At 46.7% G+C, this 21,488-nt stretch overlaps 1 protein-coding gene across 3 annotated transcripts in view; it reads left to right on the forward strand.

The window, feature by feature from the left end:
- Positions 1-386: 386 nt before the first annotated feature.
- The window catches only part of WWC3 (WWC family member 3), a 110,545-nt gene continuing 89,443 nt past the window's right edge, over positions 387-21,488 (forward strand). For 2 of the 3 annotated variants that reach the window (XM_055565111.1, XM_055565112.1), the window contains exon 1: positions 387-997. In XM_055565111.1, the coding sequence (XP_055421086.1) occupies positions 705-997 (293 nt within the window). In that variant the 5' untranslated portion in view covers positions 387-704. Of the gene's footprint in view, positions 998-1,020; positions 1,816-21,488 lie in introns of those variants that run through there. The other variant, XM_055565113.1, reaches the window with a different exon arrangement.

Raw genomic sequence — 21,488 nt, forward strand, 5'->3', positions numbered from 1 at the left:
CGGTGGCCCGGGGGCGGACGGACGCGGCGGCGCCCATTCTGGCCCCCGTGCGGTTTCCCGGCGAGGCCCAAGGAGGTGGTGGAGGAGAGAAGAGGGAGGAGCGCGCGGAGCAGGAGGGGAAGACCGAGGAGCAGGGGGCGAGCGTTGGGAGGGTCGGAACAGCCGGCGGGGGAGGGGGAGTAGAAGCAGCGGGCGGGGGTGAGGGGGTGGGGGCCAGAAGGGCCGAGAGCCAAGGAGCCCCCAAGGGAGATTGGAGGCGGAGCAGCCAAGGGAGATCGAAGGGCTTGCAGCAAGCAGGGGAGGAGCCGCCGAGGACGAAGGGGTGGAGGGAGGGCCGGGCCCACCGACAGGGCGGGGCCTATGTAGCCCCGCCCCTAAGACGGTGCTGTGAAACGAAGATGGCCGGGCGAGCCGCGGGAACTGAGGGGCTGCCGGCAGCGGCTGCGGCAGCTCTGGGGCTGTGACTCCACGCGCGGCGGCGACCCGAGTGATCCAGGCACTGCAGGCGGCGGCGCGCAGGGCCGGGTGGGCGGCGGGCGGCAGGAGGCAGGCGGGCACCGGTGCGCGGGCGCCGGGCGGAGGATGCACCGGGCGCGGCAGGCGGGTCCCCGCGGCCGCCCCCGCGCCCCGAGCGCCGGGCCTTAGTGCTGGCGGACGAGGCGGCGCGCGTGGGGCGGCCGGGCGGCGGCGGGGCCCGCGCCGTCATGCCGTGGCTGAGCGGCGGCCGGCGGCGGCGGCGGGGACAGCCCCGCGAGGCCCCGCGGGAGCCACCGCAACCGGCGCAGCCCCCGCGGGAGCCGCCGCCGGCCGCGCCCCCCGCCGCGGCCCCCATGCCCCCCGCGCCCTCGGCGCCCTCCGCGCCGCCACCGCTTCGGGCCCGGGAGAGCGCCGAGCTGCCGCTGCCTGCCGGCTGGGAGGAGGCGCGCGACTACGATGGCCGAGTCTTCTACATCGACCACAACACGCGCCAGACGTCGTGGATCGACCCCCGCGACCGGTAAGGGCGGGAGCGTGGGCTAGGGTTAGGGCGCCCCATACCTTGGGCCCAGGGAGAGGATCGAGGACCCGGGGGGCCTCCGGGGTCTGGGCGAAGATCGTCCGTCCTCCGGGCCCAGAGAGGATCCGGGCGCCCCCCACCCCCGGGACCCTGGCCGAAGATCGAGGCTCCCCCTCTCCCGGCCTCGAGCCCCTGGTGTGCGGAGCCCCGGCTTCCACCGCGGGACGAACACTCAGACTTGGTTCCCTCACGTCACCCGCTGACCGATGCCTGGGAGCTGGGCGCCTGTAATTTCCTCTCCAGGGGCTGATGGATGGCCATCTTCCTTTTTCCGCCGCAGTCTCGCCCATCCCTGCCGGGCCTCTGCGGCCCACCGCCCCCGACTGTGGGCCCACAGGCGCCCCTCAGCCCCGCGGTGGCCAGATGAGCTGTCATCTTGTAGCACAACCGTGCGTCCCAGCCTCGTGGTGTGGGTTCCTTGTCTGGCGGCTTCAGCCTAGTTTCCAGCGAAGACTGTGCCAGATGGGACACTTCAGAGTCTTTGGAGTAACCATCAAACTGGGGTGGTTACTCTTCAGCGCCTTAGAAAGTGACTTCAAATTCTAGTTGAAAAAGCCTTGTGTACTGCGGCCAGAATGGACTATGATTAGACCCATATGCTTCTGGGATAAAGGGAAAACAAGAGTTGAATTTTAGGTTTCCTTTCTGTGCAAGATCTGAGGAGAGCCTTCAGTTGTCTCATTATTCATGTGAATGAATCCCCCGGAGTGAAAAACGGATGCTTCCAAAAGCAGTGCTAGATTGCCATTGAGTTTCAGGTAATGACTTTTTCGGTAACATTTTGTTCCATTGCCTGTTGGTTTCAGTAGTTCAGCTGCTTTTGGGGAGAGGCATTTCGGGATTCTCTTGAAACCCAGGGATTCCAGTGATTATCTGATATCTTGTCCTCTCTGGAGCAACTTCTCTCCAGGTTGGGCCCGAGTACCAGAAAGGAAATACTGCAAGCTTCCCAAATGATTTTAAGACTTGAAAAGGCCCAGCGTGGTGATGGGCTCTTACATCCTCCTACCTGCACAGGAAAGGCAGCGCTACATGGCACTGGCCTTTGAAAATAAACTTTTCAGGAGGGAAGCTGCTGAATTATTGTTTGAAGATTTCTCTAGGTTCAAATAGGGGAAGACAAAGAAAGGCAAAAGGCTCGTGGTTCCCTAACATTCTCTTTGAACCTGGCCAACTTCTGGACTCAGAAACTCAGAGAAATTATAGCACAGTTTATTGGCTTAAAAAGGTGCTTCGTTATTTTGAAAATCAGGTGAGATCATATTATAATTTTAACGAAAGCCTAGAGCCACAGCTGTCTGATCAAGCCTTGGAAGGTTCTGGAGTTGGTAGAACTGCTTCGAATGTGGTGCCCTTCTATGTTGTGTGTCTGTTAAAAATCCAAACAACTGGAAAATGAACCAATTAAAAGTACTGTTTTGCTTAGAAAAGGTGAAGACCCATTTTATGAAGATAATATAAAACAGTTGTGGTCACATTGGAGTGAGATTCATGAGGAAAAATATAAATGCAAAAATTTTAATTTTATTGGCACAATTCAAGACATAGGTGAGCTGACCCACAGAAGACAGCTGGTAGAAACTTCCTTTCTGTGTATTTCATACACATTGCCTGCGTTCCTCTTTCCAGAAAGCTGTGTTACCGAATGACATTTTCATCCTTTTCAGACATCACTCATGCTACAAAATTTTAAAAAGTCCAGTTTCTAATGCTCAGAGCGTCGATGGAGTGAACAAAAGTGGATGTTTTGCATTTTTTTGTAAAGTAAAAACATGTGTACAGTTTTATGAGACATTGTTTTTATAGTGAGTGAAAATTCAGTAGGGGACAGCTTGCACTTCAGCTCCCATAATACCTTGCCCGAAATATGTATGGAATGTTCAGCAAGCCACAAACATTTAAGTGGAGTCTACGAAAGGGTGTAAATGCTGTAATAGTCATTCTCCTTCTTCTTTCAAAACAGAGCCCTGCCGATTTTTATTAGTGACTGGTTATCCTTTAAGGTTGTGATTGATTTTTATGATATGGAAAAAATTGTGTGTTGGAGCACAGCATTTTCTCCTTGTGTATCTGACACTTAAAACCCCTTTTTGAGTCAAGTTTAATTCACACGACCCGAAAACGGTATTCAAGAAATGAAGACTTTACCCACACAGCTTCCAAATGGAAAACTGTCAGAAGAGGCAAATAAATAGGTTCTTAAAGACAATGAAATTATGGAGAAATAGATGAATGTAGTTGGTAGGTGAAGATTCTTGCTGACTGAAAGCATTTCATATATAATTTATGAAAAGTGTAATAGCATAAAATATGCTGCTGTAAGCAAGGTAACCGAGGGCCAAGGGTTGTGAACAAACTCTTCTCGAGTTGTACAGTAATTCCATTCAGTGTTGTGTCTAACAGCATTTGTATTGCCAGCTCAGGGCATGTTGGTGAATTATTGTAGCTGGACTTTCTTTTTCACGTTACAACAAAGAGGTTGCAAACCTAGGGAAATATCTTTACAGATGTGCTTACAGATGTGTAAAAAAATCTCAGTATTTTCAAAACAGAATTCTTTAATTTTTAAAAAATTAATTAATTTATTTTAATTGGAGGCTAATTACTTTACAATATTGTAGTGGTTTTTGCCATACATTCACATGAATCAGCTATGGGTGTACATATGTCCCCCATCCTGAACCCCTTCCCACCTCCCTCCCCATCCTATCCCTCAGGGTCATCCCAGTATACCGGCCCTGAGCGCCCTGTCTCATGCATCGAGCCTGGACTGGTGATCTATTTCACATATGGTAATATACATCAAAACAGAAATTTTTTAGTTGGATTATGAACTCAACTGCAGGTTTAAATTCACTATCTCTGCAGATCAGTACTGTGCATATAATTTTCATAGTTTTCTGGGAGTCATACCCCAAAACTTTGTTTAAAAATAAACAGTTGGAACTTCCCTGGCAGTCCAGTGATTAAGACTCCTTGTTCCCAATGCAGGGACACGGGTTCGATTCCTGGTCAGGGAACTAAAATTCCACATGCTGCACGGTGAAGCCAAAAAAATCAAATCAACCAGTCAATAAAGTTAATTCACTGTTTCTGTGACTGGTATTTTCTGTGGGTGAGTTGTGTATGGTTTACATTAGTGGCACATATGTATTCCACATATATTAACTTGGAGGTCAGTGGCCACTTTATAAAAAGGTATTTACCATTTAGATGGAAAATACAGGAAGAACTTTTTTGCCTCTCAGAAAAATTCAGTGCCTTTGATGGTTGTATATATGTCTGCTTCTTTTGACGTTGTATTGTTATTAACCTTTAGATGGACTGAGCGGTTGAAACTTACTGTTCTGTTTTCCATAGCTCAGTTGGGACTGTACATTACTGGAAATGCCAACCTCAGGCACTCTAAGAGTGGTGGACATAGCACATTTGAGATCAAAGCAGAGTATAAACGATCAGGATGATAGTGGCAGGCCCAGATTATATTATGACAAAAGCTTTTAGGTATCCATTTTTTCACTAGCTGGGGTTTGACCTGCGCCACATGGAGAAATCCTGTGATATATCAAAAGTCCTTTGAACAGGCTATTGCTTTAAAGAGAAAACAATCCATTGTTCTCAAATTTTGCCAGGTTGAAGCCCCACATAACAGGGCCAGATGACACAATTGCTGTCTTCTTAGAACCTGTATTCAGTGTTAATTAATAGGAGGTTTACTGTATTTTGGGCTTCCCTGATGGCTCAGCAGTAAAGAATCTGCCTGCAATCCAGGAGACACAGGAGATATGTGTTCGATCCCTGTGTCGGGAAGATCCCTTGGAGAAGGAAATGACAACCCATTCCAGTATTCTTGTCTGGGAAATCCCATGGACAGAGGAGCCTCACAGGCTGCAGTTCATGAGGTTGCAAAGAGTCGGACACGACTGAGCATGCACTCAACTCAACTTAGTATATTTATCCCACAGGGTCTATTTTGGGATTATTATCAACTTTGTGATAAATAATGATTTTTCCATTTTTCATTCTTTAAGATTATAGGTGTGTGTGTGTGTGTGTGTGTGTGTGTGTGTATTTGTATATACATAGAGGAGTGTCTTGCTTTTAAATCCATAAAGAGGGGACTTCTGTAAGAATCTTCTTCCATTTAGATTATCAACAACCGTTTCTTGATTTGTTCTTGGTCTAATATCTTTCTTTTTTTTCTTTAAGAAAAGTGAGTGGAAAAGTCATTCATTTCTAAAAATAGCTCCCGGATGTTTGGAAATCTCTAAGTTTCCTTTTCTTCCCTGTCGCTCTGATTTTGGAAGTGGAAATTGTGTTTCCCCTTCTCCCGTAGGTTCTACTGCAGAAACCCGTGGGTCAAGTGACGTGTTAAAGGTCACTTCAACACTTGAGCCCAGTGAGTTCTTCTTGCCCAGGTCCTTTTGCTATTTGGCTGCCTTTCCAGTAAATTCAGTAAAATTAATCTGATGGAATAAAAGCAGAGCTAAAATTTCCTGAGTTCAGTTATTCTCATTTAAATCCAGTCAAATGAAGTAATATTTATAGGTTCTTGGCCTCCTGTATGCTAGGATAGTGGATGGAGACCAGGTTTGTGTGGGAGATGGGAGACCCAGAAAATGTAGACAGTGGTGGTTGCCAGACACCCTCAGCAGAAGGTGGTGGCTTCTGAGAAAAGGAGGTGGCTCACTAGAGCCTGGGAGTTCTTTATCCTTGTCCATTGTCTCCTAGGTTGAGTGTATCTCATGCTTCCTTAGCATTGGGGATGAGAAGAATGCTGCGGACAAGGAACTGCTAGGTGTTTGGAATAAGGATGGGAACCGGTTAGCTTGACTGACCCAGAGTCTTTGTGTTAGGCAGGTCAGGCCCAGGCAAGACCACGTGGAGCTTGAATCCTCCAGCTTTGGGCTTAAAAGAGCCAGGATGGCCTCTTTCCTCTCCTCATCTTGCATGTGAGGGCCACAGCCAAGGGGTACGTCCCACCCACTGTGGGAGGAACCAGGACTTGAGCTAAATCTTCTGACCATGATCCAATGCTCTGTCACAGACGCCACCCCACTGCCCTGTCCCTATTCAATTTGAGGCATCCTGCCTCTCTTCATTCATTTGTTGGCTCATCCGTCCATTCATTCAGTAACTGTTTCCCAGCCTCCCCATCTCAGGCACCCTTCCGGGTCCAGGAAGCACCAGTGGCGAGCACCAGCAGATAGGTGCCTGCCTCCGGTGGGGCTCACACGTGCTCATGTTCTATTTACCCTGAGGCCTCACTGTGTTCTTCCTGCCTCCTGCTTTCTCCCCGCTGGGGTCCCTTGGGTCTTAGGACATACGAGGGGTGCTGCTTGTGGGCCACATGCTCCAGGGCACTGTCACTGAAAGCCGACAAAGGCTGCGTGAGCTGTCAGTGGGACAATGATGGAACTGAAGCCCAGGGGCTTGCCTTAGTAACCTTGCTTCCCAGAGCCAACAAAAAACGCGTCTGTCTGACTCCAGACTTGAACCGAAATCTACTGTCTATACCTTCCCCTCCCTTGGCTCAGTAACCGTGTGCCCCCTGTGCTATGTTCGATTCCCCTGGTTACTTTTATCTTATATTCATTGTTGTTTGATATTTAACAGACCTCCTCCCTACCCCTCCCACCCAGATAGAAGAATGGCGCTCCAGAGATGTCCATGGCCTAGTCTCCTAAATTGATTAATAAGTTACCTTCCCACAGAAATGGCCTTGGTAGGTGGGATTAAGTTAAGAATCCTGAGATGAGGTGATCATCCTGGATTATCTGGCTGGGCTTAGGGTAAGCAGAAGAGTCCTGACCAGAGGGAAGCAGAACGCTCAGTCAGAGAAGGAGATGCGACAGCAGAAGCAGATGTTGGAGCTGTGTGGCCAGGAGCCAAGGAATGTAGGCGGCCTCTCAAATCCGGAAGAGCCAGGAGGTGTATATTTCCTTCGTGCTTCCAGATGGAATGCGGCCCTGCTAACACCTTGCTATTGGCCGAATGAAACTGATTTTTGACTTCTGACCTCCAAAACTGTGAGACAGTAAACATGTGTTGTGTTAAACCACCTGCTTTGTGGCAGTTCCTTACAGCAGCAGTAGGAAACTCCTGCACCCTGTGTGGTGTTTTCCCAGAGAGAATGGAAGGGTCTGGTCAGCCTGGTGTTGTTTGATAAAAGCCGCATGGGCTGAGGTGTCCTGGGTGCTCAGGGGCTGCTGGGCCAGGCATTTTACATCCATTTTTCTCCCAGGCTCCTCACAACACCCCTAGGAGTCCTGTTCCTCGTGAGTGGGGCCTGGAGTTTCAGTCATGTGAAGCACCAAGTCCTGCTTGATGAGCTAGCCACGTATAAGCAATGGACAGGGTGCACTTCTGAGAGAAGAAGGCAGTCAGAAATTGTCAGAGGTTTTCACAAAAGCTGATGGACCTGAGCTAGAGATATTCAGGGCTCTTGGATTAGAAAAATTGAGGATTATGTCAGAGAAATTGTGACGAGACAAGCAGTGTACAGGACTTAGCCAACACTTAAATTAAGGCAGAGGAAACCAGGAGGTGGGGGGTGTCAAAGGAACCTTTTTTGCTGACACCTTAGAAGTAGTTGGGACTCAGCAGGGGCCGGGGTGGAGGCCTCCTATTAACCCCACTATCAACCATCACTATTTTTGCCACCATTGTTGATGATGGTGTTATGTTCAGTGATTTGGTTATGTAGAGAAACAAGTGGGGTCATTCAGCATGCTGTACTGCTGATAGACAGGGGCCTAAAGGGTGTCCAAACTGAGCAGGTGTTACTTTAGACTGGGGTTTCGGAGCCCTGGCACTGTCAATGTTTCAGTTCAGTTCAGTCACCCAGTTGTGTCCAATTCAGGCTTCCCTGTCCATCACTAACTCCCAGAGCTTGCTCAAACTCACGTCCATTGAGTCAGTGATGCCGTCCAACCATCTCATCCTCTATCGTCCCCTTCTCCTCTCGTCTTCAGTCTTTCCCAGCCTCAGGGTCTTTTCCAACCAGTCGGTTCTTCACATCATGTGGCCAAAGGATTGGAGCTTCAGCTTCAGCATCAGTCCTTCCAAAGAATAGTTGGGACTGATTTCCTTTAAGATTGACTGGTTTGATCTCCTTGCTGTCCAAGGGACTCAAGAGTCTCCTCCAAGCTGTGTCTGTGAATGTTTAGGGGTGGGTAGTCCTTTATTGTTGGACTGTCCTGCATAGTGGAGTATAGTTAACAGGACACCTGGACAGGTTGCAGCATCTCTGGTCTCTCTGCTGAGTGTCTGCCAGTAGCACACCTCTCCAAGTCACGGCAAAACCAAAAGTGACTTCAGACATGACCAAGTGTCTGCCAGGGAGCCAGGTGGCCTGATGAAGATGCTCAGTTGTGTCCATCTCTTTGTGACCCCATGGACTATAACACGTCAGGCTCCTCTGTCCATGGGATTCTCCAGGCCAGAATACTGGAGTGGGTTGCCATGCCCTTCTCCAGGGGATCTTACCAACCCAGGGATGGAACCCATGTCTCCTGCATTGCAGGTGGATTCTTTACCATTTGAGGCACCAGGGAAGCCCTCACCTACCATAGAACATACCATTTTAAAGTGCACCATTTAGTGGTTGTTCATACATTTACAAGGTTGTGTGACCACCACTGCTGTGTGATTCCAGAGTAGTTTCATCGCCTCAGAGAGAAAGCCTGTACCCATTAATAGTCATTCCCTATTTCCCCATCTCTTGGCAACACGAGTCTGTTCTCTGTGTCTCCAGATTTGTCTGTTCTAGACATTTCGTGTACGTGGAGTCATGCAGTCTGCGGACTCCTGCGTCTGGCTTATCTCACTCGGCATCATGTTTTCGAGATCTGTCCACATTGCAGCCTGGATCAGTGCTCCATTCCCTTTCCTTGCCAAATACTGTTCCCTGGTGGGGCTGCTGCCTTGGAGCAACCCACCTGTCCAGGTGTCCTTGCAGGATCTAGGAAGTAACTGTGTCTTTAATTCGACGAATGTCAGCTCCTAGCTGTTTTACTCACAGAAAAATGACCATTCCTCTGTTTACAGTGTCAAAATATAAACATGACCTTGTGTACTCGGTGGGGGGAAAAAAAAAAGAGCTCTCAGACTGTCTGTGATCAGCTGTTGTCTGTTCTCATTGGTCTTCTGCTTGTTTTGGCTCCTTGAGAATGGGGAGCAGGCTTCGCCGCTGGAGATGTGCACAGTCTCAAGCTGGCTGGGAGCTTCAGGAATGCTGGCGCCTCCGCACCAGGGCCAGGTAGCCCTGAGTTTTAAGCTCTCCTGGAGATTACAATGTACAGCCAGGAGTCACGGTGTAGCCCCAGGGCCAGTAGAGAAGTGAGGCATAGGAGGTGCTGATGGTTAACAGAATTGGGGGACTGGGTGCATTTATGAATTTTTCTTTGCCAGTTGGGCAAAGATGGTCATCTGTCTCATTTGGAAAGAGGAGAAGGTGCCCTCATCCTGTGTCTCATTGCTTGCACGACTGCAGGACCTTGCCTGTCATGTCAGGGACCAGGCTGTGTCACTCCAGCCAATTCGCCAGGGCTCCAGTCTCCAAGGGGTGGGGGAAGCCTGGCATTCAGAGAGCAGCCCAGAGAAGGTCTGGCTGCAGCCAGCCATCCTCACCCCCACCCCTCCATTGCCCTGTCTAGAAATGCCCCTCTTCAAAGAGGAAAGGAAAGATTGTAAAGGGTGGTGGTGGGAGGGGGTGGTGCTGGCCTGACGTAGGCCCTTCTGAGGCCTGCGGTACTCATTTATGAAACTTAACACACTTCATGGGATGGACCAACTTCAATGCCAAAGGAGCGAAAAGCTTGGTAAAAATTAATTGCTTGACATCCTAGTGACCAAAGAGCTGCCTGATGGAGTTTTTCTTTGCAAGCAGCTGTGTGCACTTCTCTCCTGCAGACCAGCCCCCCACCTGCCACACCCCAAGGCTCTTCGGGCGCTGTGCTCCGATACACAGGTGTGCATGCCTGCCCTTTAATAAAATGTGCAGGCCCTCAGGGACCTTGGCGTGTTTTTCTATGACACGGGGGACCCACTGAAGCATTCCTTCCTGCCTTATTGGAATGACACAATGTGGAAATATGCAGAACATGAGAAACTCCCCAGCTGCCCCCCTCCCTGGTAGAGCAGCATGATAATAGCTTGCTGTGTGTGGCCTTTTCTCCACCTGTGCCTAAGTGTATGTGCAGAAGCCCAGATCTTTGTTTCACAACTTTACATAAATGCAATCTTGCTGTCAAAAAATTTTTTTTTCTGTGACTTGCTGTTTTCCTTTAACACTATGTCTAGATGCTCTTTCCACCGTCAGATTGTACAGGTCTACGACCATGCTCTAAAAAAACTTGTTTTTATTGAGGTAGAGTTCACAAAACAAAATAACTCATTTAAAAATAAACTACTCAGTAGCACTTGGTACATCATCAGTGTTGTATAGCCACCCACTCTATGCAGTTCCAGAACATTTCCATCAGCCCAGAAGGAAACCTTGTGGCCATGAAGCAGTGGCTCCCCATCCCTCCTTGCCCAGCCCTGGCAACCACCAAGCCACCAGTCTACTTCCTGGCTCCGGATTTACCTGTCTGGACTTTTCATACAGGTGAAATCATCTCTATTTAATTCTGTACACATGGCTTCTTATGTCAGGCTTTTCTTACCTCGCCTAATATTAGTGAGGTTCCTCCGCATTGTAGGGACCTGGTTTTGTGCTTTTGCTCTTAATGCAGAGGACACACCGTCCTGTGATCCTGAGGGCTGCCAGGTGAACTTTGCCCACAGGAGCTGCTGTCACCCTTTAAGAAAAATCAACTGAGGGTCAAAGAAAAGAGCATCTTAATTTAGGTTTTAGTTTGTTACTTTGAGAAAGAGAGAGTCTAAAATATTTCACATTTCTTTTTAAAATTAGGCACAAGTAGCCAGAAACGAGCATGTGGTAGGATTTTTAATAATCTAGATGTGCCCTGTGAGATGGAGGATGAAAAGTGTTAGCTGCTCAGTCGTGTTCTACTCTTTGCGACTCCATGGAAGGTATCCCGCCCTGTCCATAGAGTTCTCCAGGCAAGAATACTGGAGTGGGTTGCCATTCCCTTATCAAGGGGATCTTCCCTACCCAGGCATTGACCTGGGGTCTCTTGCATTGCAGGCACATTCTTTACCATCTGAGCCACCAGGGAAACCCCTGATGATGGAAGATAACACATAATTAATATATCCTAGCCCTTTTCCTCAAGGTAATGCAAATACAGCTGGGGAAACAAGAAGGACCTATAGAAAATAATAGGCCGCAACGCAGCGGTTACCAGCCTGCTGCCAGGGTTGGTGGCGGGGGCAGTGAATGGGGGGATGACGGTCAGCCTTGAAGTCAGAGAATCTCAAGGGTCCGAGTACACTCCTGTGCCTTCACCATGCCCCCACACAAGTCCCTGAAGTTCCTTGTGGGTGGATTCTCTTACATGTACGAGAACAACAAGGCTTGTTGTCAGTCGCTGAACTGATGGCTGCCCCTGGGAGGTCTTAGGACAGGGGTTGGCAAACAGCAGCCTACAAGCTGAATCCGGCTGGCCACCTGTTTTTTATACAGCCTGCCAGATAAGAATGGGATTTTCGCTTTTAATTGGTTGAGAAAGAAAGAAGAGTGATGTGGATTTCAAGTCTGTGTCTATAGATAAAGTTTTATTGGAGCACAGCCACACTCACGTGATTAGTTATTGTCTGTGGAGGCTTTTACCCTTTAAGGGCAAAGTTGAGTCTCTGGACAGAGACCATGTGGCCTGCAGAACTGGAAATATCTACTGCCTGGCCCTTGATAGAAAACCATTTGTGGACCTCTCATCTTAGGAGAATACTGGGTCTAATCAAGGTGACTATTAGTTACTGGGGGTTGGGTGGGCAGGGGTGGGGCGGGAGACACAGGATAGGAAGACCCCTGCAGGAAATAGGAAGACCCCAGCAGGAAGTCTAACCAACCAGAGAAAAGGTGCTCAGAATCATAAAATCCAGTGAGGGACCCTTTTGTTACATGAACCCTCTCAGTAGAGATTTTTGTCCTCCCCCACCTGCCCCAAGGATGCTGCATCTAACTGTCATAAGACAACCAAGGCAAGTTAGATTAGATTATTTAAACAACATGCCTATTAAGACTACAGTTGACCCTTAAACAACTAGGGTGTGGACTGTATCAGTCCATCAGATATTCTTTTCAGTAATGAACACTACAGCACAGAACTGTGGATACACAGGGCTGACTATAAGTTATATGCAGATATTCAACTTTGTGGTGGCTGAAGAAAGTGAGTGAAAGTGCTAGTTATTCAGTTGTATCTGACTCTTTGTGACCCTATATGGATTGTAGCCTGCCTGGCTCCTCTGTCCATGGAATTCTGCAGGCAAGAATATTGGAGTGGGTAGCCATTCCCTTTTCCAGGAGGTCTTCCTGACCCAGGGATTAAACCCTGGTGGCCTGTCATATACCCCAATACAAAATACAAAGTTTAAAATTGTGGGGAAATAAAAGAAACTAAGGTTTCAAGGTACAAAAAGTTTTAGTTCTTGGGAGAATTCAGATATGGGACTCTCATTCTTTTGTGTTCCTAGGTAAGCAAGAGCCCCGTTCTCCCATCTGTGCTCTATGAACTTGCATGGTCTTTAAAGGCCAGTTACAGGAATTGGGAATTGTGCGCATGTATATCTGTGCTTGCTCACAGCTGCTTTCCACATTCCCTTACCCCCTTCACAGACCTGGAATCACAGAAAGACCCCTTGGGACCCCACAGCTACTGATCCATGATGTCCAGAAAGGCAAATCCATCCAAGTGGATTAGTGGTTGCCTGGGGGTGGAGTTAGGAAAGGGGAGTGGGAACCAAGGATATGATTGGGGTGATGGAAATGTTCTAAAATGTCCTAAATGTTGTACATCTAAGTAAATTTACTAAAAATCATTGAAATGACACATAAAATGGGATGATTTTAGGGTTCGTAGATGATACCACAGTCAAGTTGTTTGTAAAATTCTTTTAAAGTAGTCTTATTTTTAAATTCAGGTGGTTACCTTGTCTTAATAGTTGAACAGACCAGGCTACATAAATTAGGTTGGCAGCCTCTAACCGTGCAGAAGGCTTCTGGTTTTCTTAAAATGTTCATACAGTGACTCCAGACACTTACCAAGAAGCCACATGTTAACATTGCCCAGGAATTTGACCGACTGTAAGGGAAGAGTACCACCAGCAACAGCCTGATTTTACTAGGTTAAAAATACAGTTGATTTCATGAGGCAACTGACTCTTTCATTCAGAGGGATTTATCTTACAGAAAGACTTCCTAGCACTGCTGTCCATTTTAGAAAAGTTGATGTGGTATGTGATTATGTGTCAGTGTTTGGGGTGAAATGAAATTTGTGGATGAAGGACCAATTGATACTTGGCACTTTGGAGATGAGCATTTTTATCTTTCACATGTTTTTGAAAGAACATCTTAAAACTGTATTGGATGCTTCTTATTTCTTCTTGGATTTACTACGGTGTAACATTTTCTTGATAGTTAAGGTTTGTATGCATGAACATGGATAATCGCATGTTCTTGGAATGTACCAGTAACCACAAAGACCACTCAGACGTGGTTAGCCTTGATTTTAGGCATGGATGGTTTTGAGTTTGACTTAAGGCTCTATTGTTTCATGTGTGCCCTAAGGCAGTATTCGGAGTCTCTGAACCTTGTGGTTTCTTCTTTCAGAAATGGGGACACTAAGGTCAATGTCTAGTGTGTAGTAGACAGTCACATTTTAATTGTTCTTGTGGTCATACTGAATAAATAGTCATTCAGCTTAGTGATTCTTCGTCTTTTCTTTCCTGCCCATCAAAATTTCCTCCTTCTATTATGTCACTTATACTTTTGAGTTGCTTGCTTCATTTTCTTCTCCTTGTGTACCCCTGGTGACCCACCAGAGTAAGGACAAGTGCTCAAAGAGTGCATGATAACTTTTTTCTCTCTGCTTGGAGCTGTTCTTTGCATTCCCTTGGTTTTGTGGCTGGGAACCTGAAGTTGCTAGAAATGAAATGTTACGAAGAGGTTAGTACAGAGCCATCAAGCTTTGTGGGTACAGGGCTAGGTAGTATTGGGGGAGAATGGATACATGTATATGTATGGCCGAGTTCCTTCACTGTCCACCTGAAACTGTCACAGCATTGTTAATCGGCTATACCCCAATACAAAATAAAAAGGAAGAAAAGGGGCTAGGTAGTAAGTATTTTAGGCTTCGCTGGCTTTAGAGTCACTGTTGCAACTGCTCCGCTCTGCTTTTGTGGCTAAAAAGCAGTCATGTGTGCATGCTAGGTTGCTTCAGTTGTGTCTGACTCTTTGTGACCCTATGGACTGTAGCCCGCCAGGTTCCTCTGTCCATGGGATTCTCCAGGCCAGAATACTGGAGTGGGTTACGATTTCCTCCTCCTGGGGATCTTCCCTACCCAGGGATCAAACCTGTGTCTCTTATATCTCATGCATTGGCAGGCAGGTGCTTTACTGTTTGAGACACCTGGGAAGCCCAAAAACAGTCATAGGCAATCCCTAAATGTGAATGTGCCTGACTGTGTTCAGTAAAAACTTACTTACAGAGAAAGGAGGCAGGCTGGGTTTGGCCCTTGGAACCTAGTTTGCTGACTGGTGATCGACATCATGCTTGTTTGTATACTGTGTTAATACCACCGAAGCTCTTACATCTTCAGCTTTCGTTGTAGTTGTGTTAGCTTGGATACAGATCTGAAAACACCCCAAATATGTACAAAAATTGATTTCCAGGTAGAGATGTCATGTTGCGGAATTTGGTCTTTGTAATATTCAGTGATGTTAGAGGTTTTACAGATTCACATCACATGGTGAGATCTTGTTTCATAATCAATAGACACGTAACATTGGACAGGTATTAAGAATTGAGAATTAAGAAGTTGGGCTTCCCTGGTGGTCCAGTGGTTAAGAATCCACCTGCCAACTCGGGGGACATGGGTTCAATCCCTGCTCTGGGAAGGTCCCACATGTGGTGGAGCAGCTAAGCCCATGCGCCACAACTACTGAGCCTGTGCTCTAGAGCTCATAAGCTGCAATCACTGAGTTCATACACTTAGAGCCTGTATTCCACAACAAGAGAAGCCACTGCAATGAGAAGCCCGTGGACCGCAGTGAAGAGTAGCCCCCGTCGACGAAGAGTAGCTGCCAGCATCAGCACAGGGGAGCCGGGCCTTTTGCCTGGCTTGTACCAGGTTTGCCAACAGGGCTGTGAGGAATGCCATGGACCAGGAACTGCTGTGCAGCAGATGTGTTTCGTTCCTATTATTTTAGCAGTCAAGTGGTGCATTTTTAAAGAGTATGTCTTTAAAGAAGATTTACATATACTTTTGGAATGCTCATATAACATTGTCAATTCTTGGGTTTAGAAATGAATTATTGTTATGTAAAAAAAGGTGGATAGTTACTTTCTAATGACTGGGTGGTTTGAGATCTAAAATGATGAGGCTGAAGCCCACGGCGGCCAGCTCTGTGGAATTCTTTCACATTGTGACTTTCCCTCAGGAAAGGCACGTAGTCGACCTGGCGGCGCCAGGTTATGGATGGACTGACTGCTTTGGAACGCATCTCACATAGATCATTCTGATTGATCCGACCGAGGTCAACCACGATTGCCATCTCAGTAATCTCAGTACAAAGAGCCAAGACGCCAGACAGCAAGCCTCCCCCGCCTCCAATATTACAAACCTCCAAAATGTCACCATGCAGATGGCATATTGACAGAAATGTCAAGGATTACCAAGAATAGCTCCTTGCATTCCCATGTATTGAGGGGGAGAAGGACAGAGTACCATTTGCATTTTAAGTGCCACTGTGGTGGCCAGAACCAATACTTCCCCCAACTCTGTCTTGGGGCTTTAGATGTACTTTCCATTTTGAAATAAGACCTCATGTACTTATTTTACCTTGAAAATGATTAATAGAAGTCTTTTTCTTATGCTGTGTTTTATCACCTGGCTCCTTTAAAAATACAGATCGCTAATAAAGTTCTATATAAACGTGTAACTGATCAAATCCTTGTTTTTCCTGAGTCATTGTCAGCATTTCAGTTCTACTCTAAATCTAGTGCCAGTGTAGTAAATATTTGGAATCTAAAGTCTGCATTTCCTTCAGATGGGCTAACTTATCTGGTTATATAAAGTGGAGAAACACAGACTTTCTTTCCGTCTGTTTTGAGGTACTTAGTAGCCACTCAGTCATTGGCTGGTATGGGCGTCATCCCTTTTTACACCAGTGAAAATGACACCCTCGCATGTCCCTTCAGGGATGAGTGCTACTTTTGTCATTTTCAGGAAAATCATGTACATTAATCCCAACCAGGTTGGGAAGTAGGAGGAAGAACTAAGGTTTTTCAGGCAGTTCCACCTCCCTGAGCTGCGAGATGAGTTTGGAGTGTACTCTCCAGACTCGTGGATAGTCAAAGCCAAGTTGGATTCCACAGGAGCCCCTCATGGATTGCAGACCAGAAAACACGCCCGTGTGTCTTTCCTCTTTCCCCTGGCCTTTTTTTATGTTTCACTGGTGTTAGATTGCTTTACCTCTCCACCTGGAGTTAAAGAAGGTGCCTTGACCCATTCCAAACTACTGAAATAGACAAAGAGTGGGAAATTTTCTGAGAAGCAAACCGATGACATAATGGTACCGCAGGCATACAAGTTACTGGAATTGGTTTTGTGAAGCAATTGGCTGATACTGTTGGCAAAGCTGGGTTTTTTTCCTCACCAAAAAGGTAGCCCTAGATTCAAGTTGATTGCTCCCATATTAAGTTCTTTTTTCCTCCCTTGAAAGTAAAGGTAAAACAGAAGTATAACCTTGAGACTGTTGTTCTTTTGATCATCAGGTCTTATTATACTTCCTGGAAAGATGGATCAAAGGCAGAACTTTCCAGAAATAGGGATAGGAAGGTGCTGGAGAAAAAGTTTTAATTGTAGTGCATTTTGTTTATAAAGGAGCCAATGAATACTATGTACAATGGTCCATCACGGAAACTACCTCCACTTCGGTGGAATTGTGCAATGAAACAAAACCTCACATCTCCAGTCAGGATTTCTCAAGCCAGATTTCTGAAACACCTTCAGGAATTGTCACAGGGAACACTGTTGGAACATCAGACGCTTGAAGCCACAAGGCATCATGCCTGTTTCAAGAGAGGTTTTGAGCCTCAGGCTCCCATAGCCATTACAGCCTGTATGCGGGGCCATTGGCAGTCAGGTGGCCTGATGATGTCTCTGACCATGAGTATCAGCCAGCTCAAGAGTTAGATCATTCTTTCTTTTGTTGAGCTGGCCTGGGCGGCAGCTTCTGCTTAACCTTTCCCTCTGGTCCTTGTCAACTCTCACTAGGGTCCATTAACATTTGCCCTTATTTGGCTGTCCATAAGGAGCTAAAGCCTCTGACTGTGTGAATCAAACTGGAAAATTCTTCAGGAGATGGGAATACCAGACAACCTGACCTGCCTCCTAAGAAACCTGTATGCAGGACAAGAAGCAACAGTTAGAACCAGACATGGAACAACGGACTGGTTCCAAATTGGAAAAAGTACGTCAAGGCTGTATATTGTCACCCTGCTTATTTAACTTACATGCAGAGTATATCATGTGAAACGTCCTCCTCCAGGGGATCTGTTCGACCCAGAAATCGAATCTGTATCTCCTGCATTGGGAGGCACATTCTTTACCACTGAGCCACCAGGGAAACCCACAGACATATCAAAGCTTCATTCCTTTTCAGAGCTGAATCCCATTTCATTGTCTGAGTAGAGCACATTGTGTTTACCCCTTTCTTTGTTGATGGGCATTTGGGTCGCTTCCACCTTTCGGCTGTTGTGAGTGGTGCTGCTGTGACACTCAAGTATCCACTTTCAGTATTCTTGGGTGTATACCTAGGAGTGGGATTGTTGGGTCATGCGGTCATCTGATATTTACCTTTATGAAGAACCATAGAACTGTTTTCCACAGTAGCTGTATACCATGTTACATTACAGAAGCAACGCATGAGGGTTAGTTTCTGCGCATCCTTACCAACACTTACTGTTTTCTGTTGTTATTTTTTGTTTGCTTTTTGAAAAAGTGACCATCCTATTGGGTGTGAAGTGGTATCTTGTTGTGGTTTTAGTGTGTGTTTCCCTAATGGCTCAGGATGATAAGGCTCTATCCATGTGCTTGTTGACCAGCTGTGTATCTTGGAGAGAGATACCTCTTCAATTCCTTCACCCATTTTTTGCCCATTGGGTTGTTTGCCTTTTTGTTGTTGAACTTTGGGAGTTATTTATATATTGTGAATGGGCTTCCCCAGTGGCTCAGTGGTAAAGAATCTGCCTGCGATGCAGGAGACACAGGAGATGCAGGTTCAATCCTTGGGTCAGGAAGATCCCCTGGAGGAGGGCGTTGCAAATCCATTCCAGTACTCTTGCCTGGAAAATCCCATGGACAGAGAATCCTGGCGGGCTACAGTCCATGGGGTTGCAAAGAGTTGGAAACAACTGAAGCGACTTAGCACACAGCGCATATATTATGAATACTGAACCCTTGTCAGGTATATGATTTGCAACTGGTATCCATTTTTGAAAAGTTCTCCTGGTGAGTTCAGTTAGCAACCAGGCTCAGGAACCACTGATCTGGACCAGTGATTCTTGGTGCTACCTCCAAACACCTGGGAAACTTTCTGAAAATAAAAAAAGTGCAGCCCTTTGCCCCCTATCCAGGGGGTTCTGATAACCCCTCTTTCCCCCTCAAACAGATAGCTACCTGGTGAAATAGTAGTTTAACTAAGGTTACTGACAACCTGGCTGCATGGATAGTGCATGCATGCATGCTCAGTTGTATCCAACTCTTTTGCGACCCCATGGATTGTAGCCCTCCAGACTCCTCTGTGTATGAATGGACTGGTGTCATCAAAGCAGAGAATCCGGCAGGTCTGTAGAAGATCAGCTGGCATCAGCTACCTATTTCCTGTTCTCCAGAATATTCTGTGCAGATAGTTTATATTCTGTGGGAACTTGAATAGAATTTTTGTATCTTACTGTTGTGTGAAAATTGTATAAATCTCAATTACATCAAACTGGCTCATAGTGCTTTTCAGGTCCACTATATCCTTCTACTTCTCTGTATGTTCATTCTATTAACTTTTGAGAGTTTGATATTGAAACTCCACCTAAAAATCTAAATTTATCTACTTAAAAAATCATTGTAATATATAGGGGAACTATATATAACTTTGTTCTGTATTTTCCAAGTCTCCTGTACCTGTAAATGTGTTATCGCAGTTTCATAATTCAAGAAATAAAAAAGAAAGAGAAAAAATTCAATAAAAAATAATATTCTGTGCAGAGCCATATGCTCACTCACATCATAGGATGGCCTGGCCTCCCTGAAGTACCACCAAGACTTATATTGTCAGGCCTCTTGGGAGGTGACATTTCATCTGCCTGTTTCTTCTCTGCCCATGGGAAGGGCACCTCAGCTCGCGTGTGAGATGCTGAGCTGTACACTTATTATTTCCTTCCGATTTCTTCTCATCCAGAGCGCACTGTTGGTGCTTGCTTGCAGCATTTCTGCTTTAATCAGGGTAATGTGGAACATTGTGCTACTCTGAAGAAAGATTCTGTTGTCAGTCTGTTTTCCCCCTACCTCATGACCTGTGCATTTTCATTGGAAGGACTGATGCTGAAGCTGAAGCTCCAATATGTTGGCCACCTGATGCAAAGAGCCGAGTCACTGGAAAAGATCCTGAGCTGGGAAAGATTGAGGGCAGGAGGAGAAGGGGGTGGCAGAGGATGAGATGGTTGGATGGCATCACCTGCTCAATGGACATGAGTTTGAGCAAACTTGGGAGATGGTGAAGGACAGGGAAGCCTGGCATGGTACAGTCCATGGGGTCGCAAAGAGTCAGACACGACTGAGGGACTGAACAACATGACCCTTAATTCTGAAGGAGCCCGAGAGCTTGGCTCAAAACTGAGAAGGTGGGATGATTGTGGGGTGGTTGGGGGAGCTTTTTTTTTAACTTTTGATTTATTTTTATATATTTTTGGCCGCCCTGGGTCTTTGTTGCTGCTGGGGCTCCTCTCTAGTTGCGGTGCATGGGCTTATCATTGCACTGGCTTCTTTTGTTGCAGAGCACAGGCTCTAGAGTGGGCAGGCTTAGTTGTTCTGTGGCATGTGTAATCTTCACATGCTAGGGATCAAACCCATGTCCCCTGCATTCGATAAGAATCAAACCACAGATTCTTAACCACTGGACCACCAGGGAAGTCCGGCTGGTGAAGCTTTCTAGTGGAAGTTCTCATCTGATAGGAGGCTGGATGTGGGGGCAAGAGAGGGCACACTCCCTGGGGTTCTCTGTATCACAGAATCTCTTCTTCTGCTTACATGGAAGTGTCTCCCGCAGCATCCTTTATCACCCTGGTGGGTCCCGTCTTGTCCCTGGGTTCCTAGGGGCTGAGGCTCTGCCATGTTCTTCCTTCCTGTACCTTCTGTTCCAGGCTATCCCCAGCCCCCCGGCCCCCCGTGTCTTCTGCTGGTCAAAAGTGACTTATTTCCATGCACACTTTGGGAACAGCGTAGCGACTCGTAAGAACAGATTTTGATGGGCAGAAGAAAGGTCATCTTGAAAGGATTCAATTCCATAGAAGCTCACGTGTTTTATAAATTCCAAGTTCGGGCACAAAGTATATTTAGCTTGGCAGTTTTTATAGGATCGTTCCGCTCAAGTGCTTCATCATGGTCATGCTTAGAAAGAAGGCAAAGGAAAGCGTTTGGAATAATCTCCTGGCCATCCTTCCATCTCATGCTTATCACTTACTCTGTGTACCAATTTTAAAGCAACCTAGACGTCCATCAGCAGATGAATTGATAAAGGAGTCATGGTACATACAGACAGTTATTACTGAGCCATAAAAAGAAACACATTTGAGTCAGTTCTTATGAAGTACATGAACGTAGACTCTATTCTACAGAGTGAAGTCCCTCAGAAAGAGGAAAACAAATGTGTATGAATGTATATATATGGAATCTATAAAGATGGTCTTGATGAACCTGTCTACAGGGCAGCAGTGGAGATGCAGATGCAGAGAACAGACTTGTGGACACAGTGGGGAAAGGAGAGGCTGGCACCGATGGAGACAGTAGCATAGAAACATGTAAATTACCATATGTAAGAGAGAGAGCCAGTGGGAATTTGCTGTTATGAAGCAGGAAACCCAAAGCTAGTGCTCTATGACAGTCTGGAGGGATGGGATGGGGTGGGAGGTGGGAGGGAGGTTTAGAGGGAGGGGACATACGTAAACCTGTGGCTTATTCATGTTGATATATGGCAGGAACCAACACAGTATTGGAAAGCAAGTATCCTCCAATGAAAAATAAATAA

The sequence above is a fragment of the Bubalus kerabau genome, chromosome X (genome assembly GCF_029407905.1).
Source record: "Bubalus kerabau isolate K-KA32 ecotype Philippines breed swamp buffalo chromosome X, PCC_UOA_SB_1v2, whole genome shotgun sequence".
NCBI classification, from domain to species: domain Eukaryota; kingdom Metazoa; phylum Chordata; class Mammalia; order Artiodactyla; family Bovidae; genus Bubalus; species Bubalus kerabau.